At 36.2% G+C, this 20,686-nt stretch overlaps 1 protein-coding gene across 10 annotated transcripts in view; it reads left to right on the top strand.

Annotated features, from left to right (window-relative positions):
- The window catches only part of LOC101888568 (double-stranded RNA-specific editase Adar), a 288,710-nt gene that overhangs the window by 62,837 nt on the left and 205,187 nt on the right, over positions 1-20,686 (top strand). The window contains exon 1 of one of the 10 annotated variants that reach the window (XM_059121965.1): positions 11,805-11,927. The exons of the other annotated variants lie outside the window; for them this stretch is intronic. Within the exon in view, the coding sequence (XP_058977948.1) occupies positions 11,820-11,927 (108 nt within the window). The 5' untranslated portion in view covers positions 11,805-11,819. Of the gene's footprint in view, positions 1-11,804; positions 11,928-20,686 lie in introns of those variants that run through there. 10 annotated transcript variants of the gene reach the window in all.

Genomic DNA, 20,686 nt, shown 5'->3' with positions numbered 1-20,686 from the left:
TTTACGATTGATTTTTTTTTCGCCGAGAAAGTTTTTTTAATAAATCCTGTTTTAATTTTTTTCATAGAAACAATACCGAGATTCTATGATGAAAAATTCAGTCAAGAAAAGTGTATTTTTTTTTTTGCAATATTTACCCATATAATTTATTTATTTGACTTTCTCGTATTTTAAGAGCAAACGGAACAGTTGTTTTAACAAATCTCTGTTCTTTGTTTTCGTTCAAACAATTTAGACAGATTGACTTAGACCAGACGGTAAAATGTTTAATAAGATAGCGAATAAAAAACAGGTGCAGTTCTCACGACAGCCAACTAATTCTGTCTCTGCTATTCGTAATGGCTGATTAGCAAAATAAATAAATTGTTCGCGTTCGCATTGTGAATGCAGCCAACTTTTTGCCAGGCGATGTCCAAGAGTTGGACGAGCGAGTTTATGCCAGAGAAATATTAATTAGTTCCCGGTGGATAGAACCCAATTTTGCGTGAAATACTAAATTGGGAGAGAGATGACATTTAAAAAAAATAAATAAATGGGTCAGAAGTTCAAAAGGATGATATTCATTTTGATTTATTTGAAAAAAATTACGTATGATTGATAATAAAACACAGGAAATATTCAGGAGATTACTGGGTGCGACAGAATTCAATTTTTTCCATAATTACATGAAAATTCCTGCAGATTATGAAAGTAGAGCAAAAAATGGAAGACACGTGCATCGGCGTTTTGAATGTTTACATCACAAAGTAAAAAAGAAGCTAAGTTCGGCCGGGCAGAACTTTAATACCCTCCACCATTTCGAAGGAAATTAAAAAATTTCAAAAAAAAAAAAAAAAAAAAAATCCGAAAACTACCACTTAAATGAAAACTGTTATATGGGGATTATACGAAGACGTGGACCTGTATACGAAATTTTGTCATAGGCTGTAGTGCCCATTACGAACTTCAAATACGAAATTTTTTACAATTACGTTGAATAATGTCCCAAAACTACGGAGTATCGAGAGGTTCCGAAGACGTGGACCTGCAGGGACAATTTTCTGTCTTATGTTGTAATACCCATTAGGATCTTCCAGTAGGAAATTTAAAACAATTCCGGTGAATAATGTTGCTGAAATCATCAAAATACCTAATATCTTGATATATCGTCATATGGGCGCTATACGAAGTCCCATAGTACCGATTAGGAACTTCCAGTACGAAAATTGAAATGATGCCGGTAAATAATTTCACTGAAATCGTCAAAATACGCTGATCCAGAATATATATACTTTGTATGGTCTATTATGAATATTTCGAGGAGTTACTAACAGAATGACAAAGTTAATATACACTCCATAGAATGGTGGAGGGTATAAAAAACTGCAACAAAGTCAAACTCCATAATTTTTACTTTTTTTAAATTTTATTGAATGAAAGCAAAAAATGTCGGAAATAGCATCAAATTTTAGAATAAGTTTAGATTTTTTCGAATTGGTCACTTTTGACACGAATTATAGCCTTCAAAAGGCCAATGAAACCGTCACACGCTGCCCGAATGTTACTCTGCGATATTTTGGCCCATTCCCGGTGAAGCGCTTGCTTGAGGTGATCGGCACTTGGTATTTTTTAGTGCTCCAACCTTGCTTTCCAAAATACTCCAGACACAATAGTCCGACGGATTGGTATCCGGAGATTTTGGTGGCCATTGTGAAATCAAGAGGGGAACCTGATTTTGTAACCATTCTTGGGTGCCGCGTGCTGAGTGCGACGGTGCTAAGTCCTTGCTGAGTTGGAATGTCCAAGGTCTGCGGCCAAAATTTTTGAATGCCCAAGGCTTTAATATACCCTCCAGAATATTTACGCGATAATATTCGAAATTTATTCTGATGACACGGTCGATTAATATAAGTGGAGAGCGATCATCGGCAGTTATGATGGCCCACACCATCACCATGACCGACGCTTTAGTTCTGGTGGTCAACCGAAGGTGCACATTTTCTGCTGACCTCTTTGGCAAGTAAACACAATCATTTTGTTTGTTTACAAACTCCTGGATAACGAATGTTTTCTCATCGGAGAAAACCAAATTCAGCAGTTCACCACTTTCGGCCAAGCGAAGCAACTCTTTAGCTCTTTTGAGTCTATTTTCTTTCAATGGCGTTACCCCGAACTCATTTTTTAATATTTGCCGAATGGAGTATTGCGATATATTCAGCTCACGAGCCATTTTTCATCCAATGCGACGCGAGTTTCGATCAAGTCTTTTCTTTCACCTTTCGAACCATTTCTGGTGATGTAGCTGTTTTCTCCCATCCACTTCTTTGACGTCGAGCTACGCTACCAGTATCACGGTAACGAGCGATGGTACAAGACCCAAAATTCATTTATTCACATTTAAATGCTGGAGTGCTCTAACGATAGCCACTTGTGGTTTTCCAGCCAAATAAAAAAAAATCACACTATCACGCTTGAATTCCATCACGAGTAACTTTTTTTCTACAAAAGTCTCACCAAAATGCTTTTGTACGCTTGTAAACAATATAATGGGCTGTCACCGGAATAATTTTAACAGCTGTCGGACGAGTGGCTTGGAAATGACAGCAGTCTGAAGTTGGTTGCAGTTTTTTCATCTCATTTCAATATCTTGAACCTTATGTGGGGAAGGTACCAGAAGGCATGATCTGATCTCTACCATATTTATAAAAGATCTTGTATTGATGGAAGTATTGAGATGTACCAAGTCTGAATGGAGTCGGATGTTATTTCACGTTTCAAAAATTTGAACCTTTATGGGGGAGGTACCAGAAAGAGTTGGCCTTCACAGCAGATCTTGAGTTAGTAAGAAAAATGGGATGTGTGAGATATGAAGAGAATCGGATGCTTATTTTAGATTTTATAATCGTGTTGGTTATAAAAACTTTGACCCCACCAATCCATATCAGTTGCCTGGTTTTTTTTTTTTTTTTTTTTTATTTTTAAAGGGTACATCACCTCGGAGAATCGTTGAAAATGTTCTTCTATGTTAAGCTTTAGTTTACTGTATCATTATTCCGAATTCTAGGCGTATACCATATGCTTGTCCAGCAACACTCATACGCAGTAGTGCCTTATTAAATTCTCATAATGTTGACATGAAATGTTTCTTTATTTTTATATTTTTTATATTTTTATAAATATAATTTATATTAATTTATATTTTTTTCATTATCAATATTATAATTGCTGCAAAAGCACAAAAATATTCACTTTTGAATTATTCGAAATCATAACGTATGATTGATATTAATTGTACTTAATTCTGGGCGTATGCCATATATTTATTCAACAACACTCATACGCAGTGATGTCCCATTATTCAACATTTTAATTGTTACACCCTTTTAACCTCATATTCTCACATTTAATTATCTCTTTTTTTGGTTAACGAAAAATAACCTTTCTTATCTTAACCTCGATCTCCTCCCAAATTTTTAAGCCTAACCAAAATTAGTTTCTTAAATTAAAATGCCACACAAAAGAAGCACCGCTAATTGTTACAAAATAAATAGAGACAAAATTAACAAATTTAAGTGTTTGGCTCTCCTTCTCCTCAAAAACATTAGTTTCTTTTTTTTCCTATTAAAATTTAAATAAATAATATTTTTCCAACAACGACACCACATATCCAGTTCCCACAAACACAAGGAGATTAGTTGGCGCGCACAGAAAAGGGAAAAGAAAGTTATGGTGGTGCTGTGTTGCTCTGTTGTACCACAAACTAATTTTGTTTGAACAATAGCTGAGCCATGTTGAGCTTTAATGCTCCATAGAATCCTACGGTATCCATACTCGTTACCTGGTTATTGTCGAGCAGAAAATTTTTGTTCTGCACTTATGTGCCTTTTCTCCTTGTGTTTTTTTTTGTTGTTGCTGTTGTACATAATTACTTGCTGATGAGTACTTTTTGTTGTCGTGTTAGTGTTACTGCAGTAACGTAACATATATGTGGAGCTCTTTCTTCCTAGTTCGTGCTAATTCTTTCATATCCCTGAATCACTTTTAATTTTAATGGTTTGTGTGAAATTGAGATTTTGATAATAAAGGAAGCGACATATCCTCTGTTAACAAAACTTGAATAAAATTTAATATTTCTTTGGCTCTTTTCTTCGTTGACTTCAAGGCGTGTGATTAACTTTAATTAAATAGACCTGGTGGCGTATGATTATTATTAATAAAATATTAATATTTTTAAGGTTTCTTTCTTTGTGTCTTTACAAATTTGTGCCAACATTTCTAAGGATTGTTTCCTAAAAAAGATCAAATCAAAGAAGTAATTTTCTCAAAGATATGCAATCGATTAAATACGCTCTTCTATGGCTGAGGGTATATAGATCTTGTGGTGTATGAGTGTTATTATACCTTTATACATTTGGGCTAGAGAGGGTATATATAATTTGATACCGCCAAAACGTGCCTTATCGAAATAACGGTTTCAGGACCCTAGGTCTCTTTGGACCAAACCCCCGTTTCAGGACATTTGTCTGGCTGGTGCGCACAATAAATCTCGAAGGGAGTTTCCGATTTGATCCAAACTTGGTACATCGCTATATTGTTATCAGACTTAGATCGACTTCGGATAAGGGCAATATCGGTCCATTCCTTCTGATAACTCCGACACAAAAGATCGAAATTTTCTAAAAAATATTTTACTGCCCACAAAGTGAAAGGATAATCCGATTTGGCTCCAATTTTGCAAATCCTAATATTTACATCAGTGCTGGGTCAGGTGTGAAAATGGACAATATCGGTTCACTCCGACAAGTACCTCCCCCACAAAGGGTCAACATTTTGAATAATTATAACTCTTGTAAAATGTGATGTACGGGACCGATTGTCTTCACATTACACCCATCTCAATAATTTTATTAACCCACGATTTGGTGTCAGGATGGGATAAATCGGCCCACTCCTCCTGATACCTCCAAAGGGTCAAAATTTTGAATAACCAAAACGATTATAAAATCCGAAATAAGCTTCCGATTCTCTTCATATTTCACATATCCCATTAATTCGATTAACACCAAACCTGCTGTGAAAATGGAATAAGGGTCACGATTTCCAATTCTTTTATCTGCCATAACTTGCGAAACAAGTCAGCGATTCTTTACAACTTGCTATACCTAAATATTTCTCTCAACCGGAGACCTGATATGAATACGGAATATATGTTTTCTCACGAAATTGGATAAAAATGTTCGATTCCCTTGTAATTTTGTCCATGTCAATATTTTTATCTGTATTAGATGGAGTATGAACATGGAATACCTCCGTCGACTATATTTGGTACCTCACTCATATTTTAGCATATTCTGTAAATTATCTGATATAAAGTGAAGGAAGTAGTTAATACAATCCAAATCTGGCACGTCGCAATATTTGTATCATATTTATTTAGTTCCGATACGAAATGGACAATATGGGACTTTCGGAACCTACTCCATAGAGGGTCAACAATTTAAATAATCATAACACAAGTCAAAATATATTTAATGAATCGAACTATTGGCTGATGGGTATAAATTTGACGACACACTTTCAACTTGTTTTATACATAGTAAGGTGCCCTTCTGAAGGACTTCTATAAATTGATAACCGTGAGGAGGCCCTCTACAAATTGAAGACGACATAGTAGATATATGGGCTTTTGGAGGTATATTATAAACAATCATCAACAGGTAACATACCTTCCAGGATTTCTTATATCAATTAAAGACCTATTGGTGTTCTTCTCTTGATCGAAGGCCTATTTAGGGCCTTCTATAGCTGAAATTTTTAAAAACTTTAGAAAACACCTTTAGAACACCTTTTAGTGGTATTTAAAAAAAAAACTATATCCTTTTGGAGGTCTTGAAAATTATAGACCTCCAGGTATTCTTGTAGAAATGGAAGAACTACAGAAGGCCTCTTCTATCTCTGCTAGATTTTCTGGAGGTCTATAATTTTCAAGACCTCCAAAAGGATATCGCTTTATAAAAGACCACTGCATGGTGTTCCATATAAAGAATATCTCTGAAGGCTGTTTGTTCTACAGATTTACAAAATGTCAGCTATAGAAGACCTCCAATGGGCCTTCGACAAAGAGAAGAAGGGTATTCTTTCCACAAAAGATCTTCAAAAGGACTTTTATTTGTGGCAATCTGCCAATGAAAGAGCATTTAGGGATCGTTTATTAATTAAAAATGCTTTGCAGAAAAAGAAGAAATCTGGAGGTCTGTTATGTATAGAACATCTGCCTATGTTTGGAAGACCTCTTAATGGCTTAAATTCGTGGAAAACCTGTTATGTAGATGAAGTTCCTTCGGAGGCCATTTCATTTAAATGTCCTTTCTTTTTATACCCTACACCACAAAGTGGTCAGGGTATTATGTCTATGTGCATTTGTTTGTAACAGGCAAAAGGAAACCGAGATAGACCCACAGTTCCTTTTGATGATCTGCATAGAATTCTGAGTCGATTTATGCATGTTCGTCTGTCCACGTATTTTGTAAACAAAGTGCAGATCGCATTTATCGCCCTATCCACATGCAATTTTGCAAAAATCATTTGTTTGGGCCAAGAACGAACCCTATTGAAATTGGAGATAATCGGTAAAAATTTAGATATAGCTCCCATATATATCTTTGTCCGATTTGCCTTTTATTGTGCACCAAACGAATAGAATAGAATTTTGCACATACAACCAAATTAGGCCTGCAAATAAGTATGCCAAATTTAATCAAATTCGGTTCAGATATAGCTATAGCATCCATATATATTGTTCATCCGATTTGTTATTTTTGTCCTCCGCTGCCGTAATATGCACTCTGTAACAATAATATTTGGGGAAATATAGCAAATACAGCTCAGAAATATCTTTGCTAAATTTTATCGAGATCGGTTCAGATTTGGATATAGCTCCCATATGAAACTGCTTCGACTGATTTACCTTTTATTGTGCACCAAACGTCTAATATTTGTCCAAATGGGATGGAATTTGACACTTACGACCGAATTGAATCTAGAAGCTAGTATGTCAAATTTGGTGAAGATCGGTTCAGATATAGCTATAGCTCCCACATAAATTTTTCATCCGATTTGTTATATTTGTTATCCACAACCGTAATATGCACTCCATAACATAGATATTCAGGGAAATATATGAAATACAGCTCAGATATATCTTTGCCAAATTTTATCGAGATCGGTTCCGATTTGGATATAGCTCCCACATATATATCTTTATCCGATTTCAAATTAATTGTGTACCAAATGGTCAGTACAAGTCCGAATTGAAAAGATACAAATGCTTCGGCATATTTAGTCCTCTGAACTTTAAATTATAATTATAATCATGGCGTGTATGCTTGAATTCTCCCATAAATATTTTTAATTGTTATGTGGAGCTCTACTAAATTAGCAAAGTGGTGTAGGGTATCATAGAGTCGGCCCCGCCCGACTTTAAGACTTTCTTTACTGGTTTACAATAGTCTTAAATCTATAAACATCGCAAAGTTTTTCCGCTTATAACAAACAATCGATGTAATGTCCTTTTTCTAAAGCATACTTTTAGGCTTTTTTGTAAAAAAACCTTAACACATAAAAAACCTGAGATTTTACAACACACAGTGAAGAGTTATTACCCCACAAGGTGACAAAAACAAAAGAATACTTTATGTGTGTTCTTCGATCACACACACACACCCAAGATTCTCAAGAACCAACACAAAGAAGAAGAAATCAAGTGAAGACAAATTTTCTTTACAACAAAAAAATTTATCGTCAATACAAAGATGCTGCTGGTATTGCCAGACTAGAAACCCATGTTATTTTCTTAAAACAATATTTCTTTGCAAGATTTTAGCTGTCTTTTGTGGTAGCTACGATGTTGTCATAAATCTTGCCCTACCGGCGGCCCCCCTCAATCATTTTGCACAAGACCCCCTCTCTCTTTCTCTCGCACTGTGTGTATGGGTGTGTGTTTGCAATTTTATTTACATACACTTTTCTTTTGTTGCATGAAATGTTTGCAACAGCTGTTATGAATGCATCATGCAAAACAAATAGACAGATAGACAGACGGACGTGTATAGTGACTCTGAACATCAAACGCATACATTTCACACTAAAATTCTTCTGCTCATAATGATGTCTCAATGGCCATTATGAAGTTCAGTTCAGCATCATGTGTGCTGGGCCATGCTGACGTTGCTACAAGTGCCTCTCGTCGTCGTCATCATCATCAGCATCATTCCTTCACTGCATCATTTTATCATTGGAGCTGAATTTTGATGTTAATACCAATTTACTGTGACAAGCATTAACATTTTTTGGTCTTATGCAGCAGTGACGATTTGTAGTTGTTGTTTTTTTTCTCTCTACTTCATTCATTCCTATTTGAGTTTTTCGTGCTCATATCGTGCAGACGCAATCCGTCAGCCAGCCAGCGATTAGAGGTGCAGCATTCATTTCATTTGCTATTTGTTGTGCAAATGTTTTTTTGTCCTCTGCATAAATTTCGCGAAACAGCATAGTAGTGGAACTTCTTACATGCATGCATGATATGTTTCACTTTGTATAACAATTTTGCTTGCTTTTTTCCTTGGCTCTCCCCCCTAAAAAACCCCGTTGCATTTTATTTGATTTATAAGCATAATTATTTTCACGAAATGCGAAATTTTACAGAAATAACGCAAAGGCAAAGGGACAATTTTTCATCACAATGTTGGTGCCGTGGGGTGCGCTGGGGAGTTTTGAGGGAAATTTTAAGAAGGAACTAATAAATACAAGGTGATATTGAAAAAAACTCCAACTAACTTCAGACTGCCGTCATTTCTAAGCCACTGGTCCGACAGCTTTTAAAATTATTCCAGTGACAGCTTATTATATTATATTTTGCAAGCGTCCGAAAGCATTTTGAGTCAAGGAAGTATACGGAAGAAAGCAGTATCATCAGCAGAAATGGTTCGAAAAGTAAAGAAGCGACTTGATCGAAAACCGCGTCGCAGTGGTCGAAAATGGCTCGAGAGCTGAACATGTAGCAATATTCCATTCGGCAAATATTAAAAAATGAGTTCGGGGTAAAGCCATTGAAATTTCAAAAAGTACAAGAACTTACACCGCAATAGAAAGAATTCGCTTGGCCGAAAGTGGTGAACTGCCAAATTTGGTTTTGCCGATGAGAAAACATTCGTTGTCCAGCAGTTTGTGAACAAACAAAATGATCGTGTTTACTTGCCAAAGAGGTCAGCTGAAAAAGTGCACCTTCGGTTGGCCACCAGAACTCAAGCGCCTGTCATGGTGATGGTGTGGGCCGCCACATTTTCCAACCAATTCAGCTAAAAATTGATATTTGGGTTTCTTGAGAGGTTTGTTCTCTCCTTCCGATTTTCGCCACAATTTCCAACCAATTTAGATGATAATATGATTATTTTTTTATACCCTCCATCATTCTATGGAGGGTATATTAGCATTGTCATTCCGATTGTAACCTCTCTAAATATTCATAATAGACCCTACAAGTAAATACAGGGTAAGATAAAAAAAAAAAAAACTGGCACAAAGTCAAAAGCCATATTTTTCACATTGACACGAATTATGGCCTTCAAATGGCCAATGAAACCGTCACACGGTTTCTGCGGTATTTTGGCCCATTCCCGGCGAAGCGCTTGCTTGAGGTGATCGACACTTTGGTACTTTTTAGTGCCAACCTTGCTTTCCAAAATACTCCAGACACAATGGTCCAACGGATTGGTATCCGGAGATTTTGGGCTGGAAATGAAGCGAGGAACCTCATTTTGAAAACATTTTTGGGTGGGGCGTGCTGAGTCCTGTTGGAATGTCCAAGGTCTGCGTCCAAAATTTTTGCGTGCCCATGGCTTTAATACACCCTCCAGAATATTTTCGCTATAATATTCGGCATTAATTCTAATGCCGCGGACGATTAATACGAGTGGACAGCGACCATCGGCTGTTGTGGCGGCCCACAGCATCACCATGACCGGCGCTTGAGTTCTGGTGACCAACCGAAGGTGCACATTTTCACCAGACCTCTTTGGCGATCATCTTGTTTGTTTACAAACTGCTGGACGATGAATGTTTTCTCATCGGAGAAAACCAAATTCGGCAGTTCACCACTTTCGGCCAAGCAAAGCAACCCTTTAGCTCTTTTGAGTCTATTTTCTTTCTGTTGCGGGGTAAGTTCTTGTATTTTTGGAATGGTTACAATGGCTTTACCCCGAGCTCATTTTTCAATATTTGCAGAATGGAATATTGCGATATGTTCAGCTCACGAGCTATTTTTCGGCCACTGCAGCCCGGGTTACGATCAAGTCGCTTCTTTACTTTTCGAACCATTTCTGTTGATGTTGCTGTTTTCTTCCGTCCACTTTCTTTGACGTCGGGCTACGCTACCAGTATCACGGTAACGAGCTATGGTACGAGACACACAAGATTTATTCACATTTAAATGCTGGAGTGCTCTAACGATAGCCGCTTGTGGTTTTCCAGCCAAATATTAAGGAAGCACACTATCACTCTTGAATTCCATCACGAATAACTTTTTTTTAGGAAAATTCTCACTAAAATACTTTTGTACGCTTGTAAACAATATAATGAGCTATCACTGGAATAATTTTAACAGCTGTCGGACGAGTGGCTTAGAAATGACAGCAGTCTGAACTTGGTTGCAGTTTTTTTCATTTCACCATGTATGTAAAACATACCACACTTCATATATGTACCAAGAGTTTAATTTTTGCCTAAATCACTTCCTCAAAGAAGGTCTTCCCTAAGTTTTCATCCAAAAACTTCTGGTACTACCCCACGAATTTACCTCTTATCAATAAATCGTTTAGCTTCTGTCGTCGTCGTCAAATAATTTTCTTGCAAATCTGATTTCGTTTCTTGGCATTTCTTGAATTTTGATTTCTTTCTATGTTTTGTTGTTGTTGTTTTTTTTTTTTTGTTTCTACATTTCTCTGCGGATATTTTTGTCGTCATCATTATCTGCTCTTCATGAAATCAACTCGAGTGCAAGAAGAAAATTGCATTTGAGCGTTTGTTTCTTAATTAATTTGCAAATTTGTGTATTATTTTTGATACGTACGGCAGCGGCATCGGAATGGCATCTACTCTAGGGTTCAGATAGCAAATCTCCACACCACATTTGTCGCAAGGAGTCCTGCGTCTGTCTGTCTGACTTCTTTGAGTTATGTTTTGCCTCCATTTAATTAATGACCTGGCGTATGGGAACAGTTTCTGTCGTTTCCTTTTCAATATTTTTGTTTTTTTTTTTTTTTTTTTTTTTTGCTTTCTATTCTTGAGCATTTTATAATGTCAGCGTCTGAGCAGAGATTTTTAAATGGTTTTGCACTTTATTGAATTTTCATAAATTTCATAGGTGGATGACATGTTTTACATGCAGGTTAGATGTTTGTTTTCCTTCTGATGATGACGATGCTGCTGCTACCGGTTGTTGCTGTTCTTTAATTCACCAACCTACCTCCATCCCTCCCCGTTGCTTGATTTCCCTCCGATCTTCAAATTTCTTCTGCACTATATACCATAAAGGCAATAGTGCGAGGCAACGTCGCCATCATTTGGATCTGAACATGTACATACATACATCTATGCATGTTTGTCACATCTCCGGCCGCGAGGAGAAGGCTATTAATTTTGTGATCAGTTAGTTGTTAATTGCAAGTCTAGAGACTTTGTTGTGCGTTTTGTCCGTTGTTGTCGACGGTTTTGAAAGTTAACGGGTTTTACTGTGTACCTTCAATTTTAGTTTAATTAGTAATTTTTTTCGATATTTTGCAAACATGTTTCCCGATTTTTATGTCCACAAAGAATTCTTCATCGATCAGTGGTTGGGACGGCCCAATAAATATTATTTCCACCGGCCCATGTTTACCGGTCGTTATCGAAATGTGAGTGAATTTGACGAATTGTTGTCATGTGACGTATTATTTTTTTTTAAAGAACAAAAGGTCTTTTGTGAGATTGTGGGCAGGTGTATATTTTCGCCTGCTGCTGCATGCAAAAGAAAATTTATGAAAATTACATAATTAGAAAAATGAAAATGTTGTGAAAATTTATTACAAATGTATGAAAAACAGATCTGATGGTGTTTTATAATTTTTCCAAAAAAAAAAAAAAAAAAAAAAAAAAAAAAACACATCAAAGCTTTGGTGAATCTAGAAAAACATTTTCAAAAAATTAAAAAAAAATCGAGCGTTTAAAAATATCCTCAAAAAATCCGCACTCCTTCCAAAAATATTAAAAAAAAGAATCCGGAAAAAAAAGAAATCTCTCCCAAATATTCTTGAAAAGTCCACAGCCCCTCAGAAATATTCCTAAAAAGCACGGTGTCTTTTTTTACAACATTATTAAAAAACTGGAAACCTTTTAAAAATGTTCTTAAAAAAATCCGCATTCAGAGCATTTTAAAAACATTCTCAAAAAATAAAAAAAAAATGGAGCATTTAAAAATATTCTGAAAATATTTCAAAGTCTTTCAAAACTTTTCATAAAAAAATCCTGAGGCCTTCAAAACTATTGTATAAAAATCCCTTCAAAAATATTAACAAGTTAAAATGTTCTAGTCGGATATGTGCTCTGATCCAATGTTCGTTTATCTATATACAGGGTGAGATAAAAAAAAACTGCAACAAAGTCCAAAGCCATAATTTTTACATTCAATTTTTTAAATTCCAATGAATGAAAGCAAAAAATGTCGGAAATAGCATCACATTTTAGAATAAGTTTAGATTTCTTCGAATTGGTCACTTTTGGCACGAATTATGGCCTTCAACGGCCAATGACCAACCGTCTCACGCTGCCCGTATGTTGGCTGTTGGCGATATTTTGGCCCATTCCCGGCGAAGCGCTTGCATGAGGTGATCGACACTTTGGAATTTTTTAGTGCCAACTTTGCCTTCTAAAAACTCCAGACACCATAGTCCATCGGATTGGTATCCGGAGATTTTGGTGGCCATTGTGCGCTGAAAATGAAACGAGGAACCTCATTTTGTAACCATTCCTGGGTGGCTCGTGCTGAGTGCGATGGTGCTGAATCCTGTTGGAATGTCCAAGGTCTACGGCCAAAATGTTTGCGTGCCCAAGGCTTTAATACATCCTGCAGAATATTTTCGCGATAATATTCGGAATTAATTCTGATGCCACGTTCGATTAATACGAGCGGAGAGCGACCATCGGCTGTTATGGCGGCCCACACCGTCACCATGGCCGGCGCTTGAGTTCCGCTGGCCAACCGAAGGTGCACATTTTCAGCTGACCTCTTTGGCAAATAAACACGATCATTTTGTTTGTTTACAAACTGGTGGACAACGAATGTTTTCTCATCGGAGAAAACGAAATTCGGCAGTTCACCACTTTCGCCCAAGCGAAGCAACTCTTTAGCTCTTTTGAGTCTATTTTCTTTCTGTTGCGGTGTAAGTTCTTGCACCTTTTGGAATTTCAAGGTCTTTACCCCGAGCTCATTTTTCAATATTTGCCGAATGGAATATTGCGATATGTTCAGCTCACGAGCCATTTTTCGGCCACTGCGACACGGGTTTCGATCAAGTCGCTTCTTTACTTTTCGAACCATTTCTGCTGATGTTGCAGTTTTCTTACGTCCACTTCCTTGACGTCGGGCTACGCTACCAGTATCACCGTAACGAGCGATGGTACGAGACACAAAAGATTTATTCACATTTAAATGCTGGAGTGCTGTAACGATAACCACTTGTGGTTTTCCAGCCAAATATAAAGAAATCACACTATCACGCTTAAATTTCGTGATGGAATTTTTTTCTGAAAAATTCTCACCAAAATGCTTTTATTCGCTTGAAAATAATATAATGAGCTGTCAATGGAATAATTTTAACAGCTATCGGACTAGTGGCTTAGAAATGACAGCAGTCTGATGTTGGTTGTAATTTTTTCATCTCACCCTGTATATTCATTAAAATTCAGGGCATTCCAAATAAAATTATAAAAAATCTAGATTATTTAAAAAATATTCTCAATATTCGATCTGAGTTTGATAACAGTATTGAGAGGTACCAAGTTTGAACCAAATCGGTCAGATAGAGGAACGGACGGACACATCTAGATTGGCGCCAAATGTCCTGAAACGTCAAATTTTCGGCTCTGGAAGCCCTTGAGGAAATATTTTTAAAAACACTACGTTTTTGGTTCGGAGAGTCCTTCGTGAACCATTTTTAAAGAATCAACGTTTTTGGTTCGAAAAGTCCTTCAAGAACTACTTTTAAAAAACCACGTTTGTCGTCGGAGAGCCCTCGATAGACTAATTTTAAGAAATTTACGTTTTTGGCTTTGAACATCTTTGTGATAATATTTTTAAAAATCCAAGAAGGTAGCTCTGGGAGTCCTGAAAAAAAAAAAAAACATTTTAAAAAATTTACGTTTGTGGCTTTTGAAGTCCTTGAGAAAATATTAAAAAAAAACACGTCTGTAGCTCTGGAAAATATTTTGTTAAGATTTGTAAAAAATCCACGTGCTGACTCTGAAAGGTCCTTAAAAAAACCTTAAAGACCTTCAGCGCTCTATTGGTGTTTTTTTTTTTTATTGTTTTCGCTGTTCCAGAAATGAATCCCAGAAAATCACTATTTAAAAAATATTCCTTAAATATTAAAACTTTGCCGTAAAAATATAGAGGACGGACTCCAAATACCCTGAAACGTCAAATTTTCGGCTCTGGAAGCCCTTGAGGAAATATTTTTAAAATATCTACGTTTTTTGTTCGGGGAGTCCTTCAAAAATCCACGTTTATGGCCGAGGAACCCTTGATAGACTAATCTATAGAAATTTACGTTTGTGGCTTTGAAAGTCTTTCAGAAAATATTTTTAAAAATCCAAGTTTGTAGCTCTGGGAGCCCTTGAAAAAAAAATTTAAGAAATTTACATTTGTGGCTCTTCAAGTCTTTGGGAAAATATTAAAAAAACACGTCTGTAGCTCTGGAAAATATTTTGTTAATATTTGTAAAAAATCCACGTGCTGACTCTGAAAGGTCCTTAAGAAAACCTTAAAGGCCTTCAGCACTCTATTAGTGTTTTTTATTTTTTTCGCAGTTCTAGAAATTAATCCCAGAAAATCACTATATAAAAAATATTCCTTAAATTTTAAGACTTTGCCGCGCCATGTTTTTTCTTTTTATGCCCTCAAAATATTATTCCTCGTTGTCGTTCTCTGCAATTTTATTGCGGAAAATCCTAATCAGTTTTCAATTTTCTTTATGTATTTTTTTTTCTCTTTAATCCTTTGGACTAATGAAATGCTGAGCGACGAAAGAAAAAGCAAAACAAAAACAATACCACAATAAATTGCAATAATCTTGACCGACTTTTTCAAAACAATTATTCGGACCACCTCCCGCAAAACGACCAACAACCATAATCATGGTCGTCTTTAGCAGCAGCATTCTTGTTACCACTCTGTATCATTGTTATTGTTATTTCTCTTAGATGTCCTTGGATTCGCTTGAAGATATTAAAATACATCTTTAAGTTATTCAAAAATTGAATACTTTTATTTTTCCTAAGAAAGGTAAATAGAAAGTACAATGGAAGTGGAAAATATGAAAATATCTTGCGGATTTTTGTTACACTGTCCTTTTTTTTGTTGGATTCTTGTTATTTAGAAAGTTCCAGGAAGATCTACTCTGTTATTGCCAACACTTGTTGACAGGTGTTGAAATAATTGACATAAATATTAATAAGATGTGTTTTTTTCGTGACAAAAAAAGGAATAAAATATATAATGAAGTATCAGCATTTCCAGAGCTTGGCTACATAGCTCTTGCCTCCTTTACAGCAACATACATCCCTTCCATGTCGTCCTTATGATTGCCATCAAGATTTCTATTGCTCGCCAGAAATTCCTATTTTTATTTATATAAATATTTTCTTGCGTAGTATGTTTCATAACCTAAAATTATACATTTTCGTCTAGTTTATATGTTATACGCGCCTGAATGTATGCCATGAATTTATTTAATATTAACAAAGAAAACATTTATTCCTAGCTTTTAGTTCTGCGAAATGAAACGAATTTTAACGTAATTTCGCCAGCTTTTGTGGCTTTTTTTATTTTTTCCTACATCCTTTTCGTCCAGATCAATATGATGACAGGACGTTGGCGCTGATGTATGCATTGAGTTGTATATTTATTCATGTTTTTTTTTCTTTTTTTTTTTCGTATCCTTGGTTAGTATGGTTGGTGTTGCGGTTGGAAAAGTAAATTTTGTTCCTATACTTGTACAGGAAGTTTGGAATATATATATTCCATCCATTGATAAATATATCAAAAAGTAGTAGTGAGGCTTAATATTTTGAAATTCGTACTTTAAACTGACGAAAAGTTCAAAACAGATTTAAATTGTTGTGCTTTAATATTGAGAGATTGGGAGATTCTAGATCTATGAATTTTAGTACGATGATGTGTCTATAAAACTGTTCAATACAGGAAACAAGTACAGTGTCAACTCAGCGGATTATGAAAAATAGAGCTAAAGATAGAAAGCTAAAGATAGAAACCATGGCCGAAGACCTGCTAAAGCTTTCTCATGACTAGAAGTCTTGTTACAGATCATCTATGGCCAGAAGAAATGTTACAGCTCTTTTATGGCCAGAAAAACTCATGCAGCTCTTCTATGGCCAGATTTTCTATGGACAGAATACCTGTTACAGCTCTTCTATGGCTAGAAAACCTGTTACAGCTCTTCTATGGCTAGAAGACCTGTTACAGCTCTTCTATGGCTAGAAGACCTGTTACAGCTCTTCTATGGCTAGAAGACCTGTTACAGCTCTTCTATGGCTAGAAGACCCGTTGCAGCTCTTCTATGGCCAGCAGGCCTGTTTTAGCTCTTCTATGGCCAGGCGACCTGTTACAGCTCTTCTATGGCCAGGCGACCTGTTACAGCTCTTCTATGGCCAGGCGACCTGTTACAGCTCTTATATGGCCTCATACAAAACTCATACAGCTCTTATATGGCCAGAAGAAGTGTTACAGCTTTTCTATGGCCAGAAGAAGTGTTACAGATTTTCTATGGCCAGAAGATCTGTAACAGCTCTTCTATGGCCAGAAAAACTGTTAAAGTTCTTCTATGGCCGAAAGACCTGTCACGTCTTTTCTATTGCAAGAATACTTCTTAAAGCTCTTCAAAGATTGTGTTATGAACAGGGGTCTCCTGTAAAAGGTCCTCTTTGAAAAAAGGACATTTAAAATAAAGTCTCTGAAAAATGCACTTTAGGTTTTCTATGAAAATGGGGTCTTTAGAACAAATTTCAATGTGAGTCTCCAATTTTGGCAAACAATTTTCAAATGAAGCTCATTTTGATCTTGGCGATTATGTAAACAAGCTAAATTGTCGCACACAGAATGACAAGCCGATGCATCCAAAATGACTCCTTGGTGCCATTTTTGGGACAATTTGACAATGAGGAAGGAGCGGCCATTACAGTAGAAAAAATAACACAAAAAAAAAAAAAATCCGGCCAAAAATGTTGTTAAAATCATTAAAATACCAAATATCGGGAGGTAACGATATCGTGGACCTATATAGACAATTCTCTTTCAGAGGGTAAAGTACGCAGAAGGAACTCCTTTTGTGATTTTTCAGCCAATTCTATTGAAAAATATGGCTACAATCATCAAAATACCGAATATCGGGAGGTACCGTTGTGTGGGGGCTATACGATATTATCGTGGTAAAGTACTTGGGTAGAATTTTCTCGATTTTTTTAACCTCGCTACATTTCCAGCGCACAATGGCCATTTAGGAAAGTAGGGTTGACACTAAAAAATACCAAAGCGTCGATCACCTCAAGCTGGCGCTTCGCCGGGAATGGGCCAAAATACCGCAGAACAACATTCGGGAAGCGTGTGACGTTCATTGGCCGTTTGAAGGCCATAATTCCTGCCAAAGGTGACCAATTCAAACAAATCTAAACTTATTCTAAAATTTGATGTTATTTCCGACTTTTTCTGCTTTCATTCAATAAAATTAAAAAAAAAAAAAAATGTAAAAATTATGGCGTTTGATTTTGTTTCAGTTTTTTTTATCTCACCCTTATATAGCCTCATATAAATTAAAGGAAGTACTGCGAGAAGAATCTGTAGCCGTTTTTACGATTTTGAAGGTCGGTTTCAATTGCACTTATAATTTTGCATTTTGAAATCAAATTTTTGAAACAAAGTGTACTGGCTTTGAATTGAACGATATTGCACTGCCGTTGAGCTCCTTCCACTGCAGTTGAGCTCCTGTTTTAGTATTTTTAACAATCCTGTAATTTCGCCCATGTAAATAAAACCTCACAATTTCAGGGATTTTCAAGAAAACCGAATTGGCTAAATTTAATATTTTCCATTGGTGGCTTGGTAAAAAAGGGTTCATCCAGGCGGATCTTTTTCACTTTTATTTTATTTTCATTAAATTGTTGTACCCTGTCCATCAACTTCGTTCTAAAAAATGGAAATATTTAATAACGTTTAAAATTGATATTTAAATTTTGATATGATATAATAATATTTTTGTTCATTGTCGCATATATTAGCCATATCCACAAGTCGGCGGAATTAAAAAAAGAAACCAGGATTTTTCATAAAGCGTTTTTGCATGTTAAATAGTCGTTCATTTTCCGTGACACCATCAAGTTTTTTGTTTTCACTTTAACTGCCGTTCGGTATTCAGTTTTGTTGTTTCAAAAAAAGAAAAAAAAAATTGAAAACAAAACTAAAACTTTAATGCAATTATATTTTTCATATTAACACGAATTTTGTTTGGCATGCTTTTTTGGCAAAGAGAAGTTTTGTTTCGGGGTTTTTTTCATTTTTTTTTTCACCGAGAAAATAGGAAATGAATTAAAAGCATTTTATTGGCATGGAAAAATGTTGAAAGACGAGGAAGAAGGGAAGAAGCTTATGTTAAAGTTTAAACTGATTTTTACATATTTTTTGGGCTTGGAAAATATTGGGGGATGAAGAGAAAGGCGGAAAGGTTTTTATTAAAGTGTTTAAATTGGATTTTCCATATTATTTCTATTAAATACAGGGTGAGATAAAAAAACTGCAAAAAAATCAAACCCCATAATTTTTAAATTTTATTGAATGAAAGCAAAAAATATCGGAAATAGCAACAAATTTTAGAATAAGTTTAGATTTGTTCGAATTGGTCACATTTGGCACGAATTATGGCCTTCAAACGGCCAATGAAACAGTCACACACTGCCCAAATTTTGCTCTGCGATATTTTGGCCCATTCCCGGCGAAGTGCTTGCTTGAGGTGATCGACACTTTGGTATTTTTTAGTGCCAACCTTGTTTTCCAAAATACTACAGACACAATAGTCCAACGGATTGGTATCTGGAGACTTTGGTGGCCATTGTGCGCTGGAAATGAAGCGAGGAACCTCATTTTGCAACCATTCTTGTGTGGCGCGTGCTGAGTGCAATGATGCTGAGTCCTGTTGAAATGTCCAAGGTCTGAGGCCAAAATGTTTGTAGGCCCAAGGCTTTGATACACTCTCCAGAATATTTTCGCGATAATATTTGGCATTTATTCTAATGCCACGGTCGATTAATACGTGCGGAGAACGACCATCGGCTGTTATGGCGGCCCACACCATCACTCTGGCCGCCGCTTGAGTTCTGGTGGCCAACCGAAGGTAGGTGCTCATTTTCAGCTGACCTCTTCGCCAAGTTAACACGATCATTTTGTCTGTTTACAAACTGCTGGACAACGAATGTTTTCTCATCGAAGAAAACCAAATCCGGCAGTTCACCACTTTCGGCCTAGCGAAGCAACTCTTTAGCTCTTCTGAGTCTATTTTCTTTCTGTTTCGGTGTAAGTTCTTGCAATTTTTGGAATTTCAATGGCTTTACCCCGAGCTCATTTTTCAATATTTGCCGAATGGAATATTGCGATATGTTCAGCTCACGAGCCATTTTTCGGCTACTGCGACGCGGGTTCCGATCAAATCGCTTCTTTATTTTTCGAACCATTTCTGCTGATGTTTGCTGTTTTCTTACGTCCACTTCCTTGACGTTGGGCTACGCTACCAGTATCACGGTAACGAGCGATGGTACCAGACACAAAAGATCTATTCACATTTAAATGCTGGAATGCTGTAACGATAGCCACTTGTGGTTTTCCAGCCAAATATAAAGAAATCACACTACCACGCTTGAATTCCATCACGAATAACTTTTTTTCTGAAAGATTCTCACCTTCTCAAATCCTTTTGTACGCTTATAAACAATATAATGAGCTGTCACTGTAATAATTTTAACAGCTGTCGGACGAGTGACTTAGAAATGACAGCAGTCTAAAATTGGTTGCAGTTTTTTTCATCTCACCCTGTAGATTTCCATTTAAAACTGTTGCCCATTACCTGTGACTGTCTGCGTAAAGGCAAGTCAAGTAGTCAAAGCAATAAAAGAAAATGTCTTGATTTTTTGCAATTGCTTCGTATTTTTGTTTTTCGTTTCTCGTTCGTTTTGTTTTGTTGTTGTGTTCAAATGTACTCTCAAGTCAGAGTTCTTGTATAGGTATAATTACACCTAAAAGTATACTTCAATTTTGAAGTACATATAAAGCTTTGCCCCTAAATGTATACATTAGATTTCAATGCAATGCATTTTTTAATATTCCATTTTATTTCCT

The sequence above is a fragment of the Musca domestica genome, unplaced genomic scaffold (genome assembly GCF_030504385.1).
Source record: "Musca domestica strain aabys unplaced genomic scaffold, Musca_domestica.polishedcontigs.V.1.1 2, whole genome shotgun sequence".
In the NCBI taxonomy this organism is placed as follows: Eukaryota; Metazoa; Arthropoda; class Insecta; order Diptera; family Muscidae; genus Musca; species Musca domestica.
The sequence above is the reverse complement of the archived record's forward strand: the minus strand, read 5'-3'. Positions and strand labels throughout refer to the sequence as shown.